Here is a 9,019-nt window from a genome sequence, read left to right on the forward strand (position 1 = left end):
AGTCTAAAGCTCAGTCCCATTGGGGGGAAGTGGTTAGAGCAGGGGGCGAGAAGCCTCATGCCCAGAGGCCAAATGCAGACCTCCAGGCTATGGGCAACATATTGCATTATGCTAGAGGCACAATATGAAGTGCCATCTTGTCCTGCTCTGGTGCTTCCATTGGTGCCACCATTACCTGCTGCTGCTGCTGGCACTGCTTCTCCACCCACCTCCTCAGCTGCTGGTAGAAAAGCAGCGCTGCCACAGTTCCCAGTTTTGGGCAAGGTTGCCCCTGATTTGAGCGAGATCTTGCTGATAGCGCATGAGATCTTGCATGCTCTGCAAGATCTCGTGCAATTTTGGATGCGATTTCGGTCTTCTTCTTTTTTTGTAATGAAAGCCACAATTTACTTTTGAAACAATGCAGTGTAACATTTATCCTAGAGATACCAGTAATGCCTAAGGATGTATCCATCATTTATCAGCACAGATCGAAAGGGCTCCTTAACTGAATTGTACACATTAGAACTCTGCACGCGGTTTATATGTAGGCCAGTCCCTTCTGTAGTGGCACCGTGTACAGATGACAAACTTCATCACTGCTCATGATTTATTGAAGTGTACACCAACTTCTACTAGTTTTATATTATGCGCATGGTCCAGTGTCAACATGTCAACCCATCTTATTTCTGTGTCACGGCTGGAGTTTGCTTCTTAGGCCTCAGTTTAAAATACAGGACGATACTTGCTATCGTTGCATATGTAGCTATGACATAATTTCTTCTGCCTGTCATGGTGTAGGTATCGAAGTATTTCTGAAACCCTGTGAATTGGCGTTGTGACCCAGCATCGTGCCCTGCCATCACTATTAGTCCAAATGTTTCTCAAATGCGATTAACACAGATTTCAGTCAAAATTGACGCTAACACTGGCGCTGCTTCTGTGCCGCCTTAGGGGCTTCTGCCACCTAAGGCAGCTGCCTCAGTCTCCCTAATGGCAGAGCCAGCTCGGCTCTGGGCCTCTCTGGGGTTGAACAATGCGTAGAATCATAGAACTGTGGCATTGGAAGGAACCATAAGCAGACCCCCCCCCCAAGTGCCCCTATTTTCTAGGGAGAGTCCCAAATTTATAGAAGCCTTCCCAATTTCTGATCCGATCCTGGAATGTCACACTTTTCCTCAGGATATCCCCAAGGAGAAATGTTGGAGGGTATGGAGTTATGTGCCCCCCTGAACCAAAGAGATGTGTAACCATTCAACCTTTAGAAGACATCTGAAGGCAGCCCTGTATAGGGACATTTTTAAATGTTTAATGTTCTATTATGTATTTATATATGTTGGAAGCCACCCAGCGTGACTGGAGCAACCCAGTCAGACGGCAAGCTATAAGTTAGTTAGTTAGTTAGTTAATTAATTTATTAATAATTGAATAGGATGTCCCTATTTTCATTGGAGAAATGTTGGAGAGTATGCACAAGCCTGGCTGCCGGATTAGGCCAAAGGCCCATCCAGTCCGCCCGTGGGAGTTCCTTAAATAAAGGGTGGGGACAAAAATGAAACAAGCAAACAAAGACGAGAAGGGGAGCCAATATGTGCCGGAGTCTTACCAGCCCATTTGTGCAGGCATTTAAAATCAGAGCTTTGCGCCAGATCTTTAAATTTCTTTTGCTCCGGACAATGCGGCACCGGTTCTGCCCACATAGCCCAAGTGCCAGAAAGGTGATTCACGCCACTCTTGAGGGATGGGTAAAATGAGAATGCCATGCATACCTGTGTGTCACGTGAAGAAGGAACACCCTGGGCTAATCAAAAGTGGGGTTTTTTTGTGGGGGGGGGACAGGGCTTGGCGGGGCAGGACAGATTCCTCTTGTACTTTTGACCTCCAAGGAGGTTTCTATTTTGGGAAGAAGCTTAGCATTGGATTAATAAGGTGCTAACCTAACATAGGGTCATCACGCAAACAAACAATTCCCCCCTACTCATTGCTAGTAGGGCCCTTGTTTCTTTAACAGCAATGCGATGGGCAGCGATCCAGTTGGCAAAGCTGGGGGAATGCAGAGCCAGCTGTATATGTGTCTGATAAAGCACAGAGCTCTTGTCTGCCAGAAAGGCTGGGTGAGGGCCCTCCTTTTTAGACACTCAGGGTTCTCTCTGAGTCCTGCTCAGAGTAGACTCATCGAAATTAATGTGCCGAATTAAGTCTTGCCCTTTAACTTCAGTAGGTTTACTCCGGATAGGACTAGCACCGGCAACAACCCTAAACATGCAGATTCAGGACACATAAGTTGGCATATGCAAATGTGGTGCAAATACCCGTCTCCTTTGATTCCCTTTTTTGGTTATATGTTAAGTGGCGGCCCTCCTCCTCCTGGTGGCAACCAGTCAAGGTGCAATTAGATCCCAGGACAGGGCAGGTTGTTCAACAGGCTCCTCCATGTAGGCGGAAAGGTATTAAGAAGTAGGGGGGGAACACCCAAATTGTCAACAGCCGGCTGATATATAGCAGTTTGACTCAATGGATGAAAATACCTGTAAGTGACACACAGCTTATTTATGGTTTCCTGTCACACATCAGGGCTTACGTTGCATGACGAGCGATGCCTGTTCGCCTGTGACGTCAAGAGTACACACTGGTACCATATTTTCCATGAACATATGTCTTCTGGCGGTAGTCTGGTGGCAGTCTGTGGTACAAAGGGAACATCTGCATTTATTCCTCCACCCACCCGTGGCCCCTGGAAGGTTGCTCCAAAGGGAATGTGGCCCTTGGGTTGAAAAATGTCCTTACACCTGGGATAAGTGCACAAGTCTTGCTCCCAAATGTTCCTTGAAAAATGCAAGGGGTTCGCCCTCCTGCAAAATGCATATCCAAGCGACATACGAACTAAGTCCAGCTCATCCAATGATACACCTTCCTGCCCAGCGAGTTGTGCCCATTTCCTCAGTGATGTTGGCAGAGAGCCTGCCTCTGGCTCCTCTCACAGCAGGCAGTTTGCAGTTGAGGAGCCCTTCCTCAAATTTCACACCCCAGCTGATGTGATAGTTGCTCAGAGGGTGGCCATGTTCCTCAGGATATTTGTGTCATGTACCACGAACTTATTTAACACAGCATCTTTGAGCTGAGCTGAACAAAAACAGCACATAATAAGAGGAGAAATAAACAGAGAGGAGTTGTCTTTCTTACAAGGTTCAGGGCTAGTCCATAGCAGGGAGAGATGCAGCTAACATACAGAGGAAAACTCACTCAGAACTAACCAGCCACTCAGAACTTAAATTACCTCAGTGGGGCCAATGCGGCTGGCTGTTGGGAACCACTTCTTGGTTGGCTAACTGTAAACAGAATTAACCCATTGGTTAGTAGCTGAATGATCCCTGGTGTTGTAATTATTATTATTATTATTATTATTATTATTATTATTATTATTATTTATTTGTACCCCGCCCATCTGGCTGAGTTTCCCCAGCCACTCTGGGCGGCTCCCAATCGAGTGTTAAGAACAATACAGTATTAAATGTTAAAAACTTCCCTAAAAAGGGCTGCCTTCAGGTGTCCTTTAAAAATAGGATTGCTGCTTATTTCCTTGACCTCTGATAGAAGGGCGTTCCACAGGGCGGGCGCCACTACCGAGAAGGCCCTCTGTCTAGGGAGAAGCTGGGATAAACCAGGGATAAATGTGGGCAAGTGTAGTCTTCAGCTCTACTGGCAATGACGACTAGAACCTCCATAAGGCAAGATATATTTTGAGCTTTGGGAGGGTGAGTTCTGAAAGAAGAAAGAGAGGTGGCCCCATCATGTGGGCATTCTGGAAGGACATTCCAGGCATACAGGCTAACAAAGGATGGAGCCCTTTGAGGGACTAGGGGACGTGGGTGGCTGAGGGTGGTAGAGCTGGAGGAGAGAAGGCCAGAGGCAGGAAATAATACTTACTTGGGAGCCAGTTCAATGAAAGCAATCTATGACATTTGTATCTGAGTGGGGTTGCCAACAGTTTTTCTAGCCCGTGCTCCTCCATCTTTAGCAGCAGCTTCACCTGCAGATGTTAGCAGGCGATCGCATTCATCTCCCTGCCCTGAAAGCTCCACTTGTCAATCTCTGCAGATAAAACTGCTGATTAAAACTGCACAGGAGCGAGCCAGCCTGATTCCCACCCCCATCAGTTGGCCACCCTATTTTCAAGGCAACACGATCCTTCCCTTCAAGCATCCCATGAACCTATAGGACTTGATTAGTGTAATTGCTGCCACTTATTGCTGGGACACCAAAATTGGAGGGTGTTTGATTTTTTTTAATTACATCCGCTTTGCTCTCTCTCCTTGCCATAACCCTACAGTGCAGTCCCTGGGTGTCTAGTTGTTCAAGAGAGGGAGGAGAGGGAGGCTGTGTAATATTGCCTGCAGGGCTATACACAAGCCGTTTGATGCATGAGAAGCTCCATGTCAATTCATGGATCCAAATAGCCCAGAGGGATGTGGAAGGCTGCTGGATGTCAAGAGTCTTAGAACAGACCTCCCACACTGGGATGTGGAAGCTTGACATGTTTGTGTCTCTTAAGCATGAAATACACCCGTCACTTAAATTTGGATTAGTTTTCTCACATGCGTAGAAAAAGAAGAACGTAAAACACTAGAGGTGATAATTAACATAGCAAAGTTAAGATAATTGTGTTTTATCACCAATTGCCAGAATTGTGAATGGTCTTTGTGCTGATTTTAGCAAACAGTTTAGCTTTAATTCAGGGGTGGGGAATCCTCTGGCCTGGGGAGCCCTCTCATCCTCTCTGTCCAGTCTTCTGGCTTCAAGACTTCCCAGCTATATCCCAACCGTATATATATATATCCTTTGCACCGGCTTGAATTTTCTGACCTGGCTGAAATGTGTCCTTGGCTCATGACTCTTGCTTCATTGGACTGAGAGTAAAGAGGGGTGCATGACCATGTGGAGAAAGAAACTAGCCTACTGTGCAAAGGTGGCATGTACATTAATTGCCCCCATTCACTTTTGTTCCCCCACCACTACCACTGGCATGTGAGCCCCAGAAGGTTGCTCGGAATGGAATGTGGCTCTCATGCATGCAGCCAGCTCCTAGGGGCTGAGGTCCCTTCACACACACACACACACACACACACACACACACACACACACTATTTTTTTTAAGAAGGCCAGATCCCACCCCCAATAAAGGTTGATGGGCATTGCTATTCAAATTGTGGGTGGGTGTCACATCATGTGGTTGATTATACAAGGCAGGACTTACCTGCCCCCCCCCAATATTTTATTCAAGTTAGAACCCCTACCCCCATGCTAAACAGGATATCCTACCCATGCTTTAACTGAATTTTCACAGATGCACTTCATTGGTTAATTGGCTTCAATTAATTAATATTTTCTTTGATTTGCATACAAAATGTTTTATACAGTACCACTCTTTTTAACTGCCTATGCACCACTCAGGGAGGCTTTCAACAATGTGAAATAACAAAGCAATATTATGCATTAAACTACAACGAACAGAACAATAAGCATACTGTATATATTTTTATATTGCTGCAATGTGCCCTGGGACCTTTTGGTGAAGGGTGGGTAATAATAATAATAATAATAATAATAATAATAATAATAATAATAAAACAAATTTTAAAATCTTTATATGAAGATTTCTGTCTAATAAATTTTCCTTCCTTGTCCAGATATACATCTGTCTGTGTGTCTAAGATAGACTGTATGTTGTCCACTTTTTGAATCAGACTCTAGTCCACAAATTATTTCAGTTTTTTAGGAATTGCAGGTGGATGGAGTACTGTTGTGCTCACGTCCAGATTTCAGGCTTCCCATTGGGGTATCTGGTCAATCACTGTGAGAAGAGGATGCTGGACTATATGGGCCATTGGCCTGATCCTGCAGGCTCATATTACGCTCTTAGGTTCTAAAAGTCTATGAAATCATTCCATGGTCTGAACATAAGCAAGGGTACCACCTTGCTGAAGCTAAGTGGCTCTGGGTCTGGTCATGCAGGCTGGGAGCTGTAAAGCAAAACATCTGGGCAGCACCCAGTTGGCAAAGCCAGTCTTTTGAGAGGCCTGAATTCTTTCTGGCTGCAAATGTCAATGCATTGAAAGAATTTTCCGTTCACCTCTCGAGAGCAGAGAGGGAGAGGCCTGAGAAAACGGGTGGAGGAGGCAGAGGGAGAGAGAGACGATGCTATGTATGAGCAAACCATGTCATGTTTCTGGGTTTACAGTTTGAATTTACAGCCAGGCGGTGGTGGGTAGAGTGGATCTGCAGCTCTGCTTTCGTCAGAGGGCATTATCCATGTGCTTCAGGGGAAGCAGTGGCAAGCAGAAGCTGCTATTGAGCAGGTGCAAAGGAGAAGGGAACATAAGAGGATAGGAAGCTGCATAGGCATTGCTGCTGCCCACCAAGTGGTGTGCCTTCCCATTTTCCTGGACCAGGGAGCATTAAAGACTACAAAACCATAATTCAGTGCAACATAGCAAGCTGCCTTATACTGAGTCAGACTATTGGTCCATATAGCTCAATATCGTCTATGCTACCTAGTGGTGGCTCCTAAAGCCTCTACCTGCAGGGCTTGAACCTGGGACCTTCTGCATGCAAAGCAGGTGCTCTACAACTGAGCTATGGCCCCAACCAACAAAGACGCAGCCTCTCAGAACAGAGCCTCTCTTGAGAACACTTTCAACACAAAAAAAGCCTTCTCCTCCCCTCCCCTCCTGGGAAGCAGCTATTTCAGACAATATTTACAGATAGTAGAGAGAAGAGAATTCAGGGCTGGGCAGGAGAAGGGCGTGAGATGCATTTCAAGAGAGAGAGAGAGAGAGAGAGAGAGAGAGGCAGAGGGTGCCAAGAAAATTAATTGCATGAGATGCTTTCTCTCTGCCTGGCCCCTCCCAGCTTCCTGCTGCTCCCACAAGTTATTGCAGAAAGCCACTCTTGGATCAACAAGTGCAGCACTGCTGGAGTCACCTGCAAAGAATCCGCTCACAGAGATGCCACAGGAGGAGACTGTCAGCGTGGCTGCCAACTTCGCACTGGTCCAGCCAGTAAAGGCCTTTATGTTGTTAAGCCACCAACTTACTATTCAGGTTTGGAAAAGCCACTGAACACATCAAGAGGGTGGTGGGGTTTTTGTTTTCTGTTTTTAATGTAACCATAACAAATGCTCTCCAAATATTTATTTATTTGTTTGGCAAGACTTAGACACTGCTTAGTCATCAAAAAATAAAATAAAATAAAATTTAAAAATCCAATGCATGCAATTTTTTGGCAAGAAAATTTTCCTAATATAATGCATTTTTAATGTTGTTTTCTCTCAGTTTCTATTCCCCCCCCAATCTTAAATTCAGTTCTACCCATTTCTGCAGTAGTTCCCATTTCGTTTTGAATCCTTGTGAAAATTCATCAGCATTTTAACGTGACTTTCTCTTAATAAACAAATTTCTGTGTGCATTTAATTAATGTAAACATTTCTGCATACAGCTTCTCCTAATACAATGCATTTTTGCACACTGCCCTCCTAGTATATGCATTTTGGCAAATAGCTGTTTGTTTGGAGAACTACAGCGCAAAATTCACATACTTGCCAATTTCAAAGGGTGGCTGTGCTTCACTTGTCATATTGCTTCAAAAAGTGTGAATTTGATAGATTCGCCTTTAAACACAAACTGAATTGAATTTCTCCCTCCATCTGTACTCAGGAGTAGACAGAACGGGTCTTGATGCACCAAGACTGCAAATGAGAATAGGCCACTTTCATTATTTACTGAATCTCTGAGCATGATCGAGAAATCAGTGCAGTGAAATGCAGGTGTGAAATCTGGCAAGTCAGGACAACTCGGAAGATTAACTGGAGGGCCTTGGAAATCTTGGCACTGCCTATTGCCTTCATGCTTTGTTAGAATTCTCTTTAGGCTTGTTCCATCTTGTTCCCATGTCCTCCCCTGCTTCCCAACCCCACAGGCCTTTTGTTTGTGTGTGTCTCCCCACACACTCTATAACTGATGCCACTTGTTGGCTTCAAACAAGACTCCCTGACAACTATGGAGTCCTAGACCATATTCACATTCCCAGTTACTAAGCACACACTGCATTTCCCATGCTGCCTTTTTAAAAATCACAGTTCACAAGAGGAAGAAGAGTTTGGATTTGATACCCCGCTTTATCACTACCGAAAGGAAGGAGTCTCAAAGCGGCTAACATTCTCCTTTCCCTTCCTCCCCCACAACAAACACTCTGTGAGGTGAGTGGGGCTGAGAGACTTCAAAGAAGTGTGACTAGCCCAAGGTCACCCAGCAGCTGCATGTGGAGGAGCGGATACGCGAACCCGGTTCACCAGATTACGGGTCTACCGCTCCTAACCACTACACCACACTGGCTCACATGATGTTATATCCAAAATGTATATGTATCCTGTACTTTCATTATAATATATTACCATTGGTCACATTGAAGCACTGTGATGCTTCAAACACTCACAACGTCTCCCAAATAATGCCGGGAACTATTGTTTGTTGACTACGTACAGTATATTAATTATCGCAAATGCACATAAATAGCAGGGTGCATGGAAGGGTAGCCATGGTGCAGGCCCTTTCTTTAAAATATAAATAGGAGTGGAGTGGCTGGGAAGGAGCGTATTTGCACATCAGCTCTTATTTTGATTAACCCTGTTGTCGTGGAATTGCACACTGAATTTCAGCACAGAGCTGGATGAAAGACCAGCTTCGGGCGTTGGGCCAAGGTGGTTTTTAAAATGATGAATTGATAGGAGCAATAAACAAGATGACATAATTAGACTGCAGGATCAGCAGCCGGCACTCAACACAGGCCGGAGAGAATTCACAGGTCTCTCCTAAAAGCTCCAGAGAGAAGATAAAATCAACAGACTGAGCTTGGGCACGAATATTTTAAAAAGAGAGAGATGGCTGTAGGTTTTCTCAGCATTATATCCTTTGGGAGGCAGCTTACAGGGCATGAATACTCCACCAGCCTCAAGAGAACACAAGAATAGCCCTGCTAGATCAGG

General features: G+C 45.1%; 1 protein-coding gene across 1 annotated transcript; it reads right to left on the minus strand.

The window, feature by feature from the left end:
* Nucleotides 1-634: 634 nt before the first annotated feature.
* LOC117056627 (ATP synthase membrane subunit DAPIT, mitochondrial-like) lies at nucleotides 635-879 on the minus strand. Its single transcript, XM_033167167.1, has one exon. It carries the CDS (start codon nucleotides 840-842, stop codon nucleotides 663-665), a length of 180 nt encoding a protein of 59 aa, XP_033023058.1. The 5' UTR covers nucleotides 843-879; the 3' UTR covers nucleotides 635-662.
* Nucleotides 880-9,019: the final 8,140 nt, after the last annotated feature.

The sequence above is a fragment of the Lacerta agilis genome, chromosome 13 (genome assembly GCF_009819535.1).
Source record: "Lacerta agilis isolate rLacAgi1 chromosome 13, rLacAgi1.pri, whole genome shotgun sequence".
NCBI classification, from domain to species: domain Eukaryota; kingdom Metazoa; phylum Chordata; class Lepidosauria; order Squamata; family Lacertidae; genus Lacerta; species Lacerta agilis.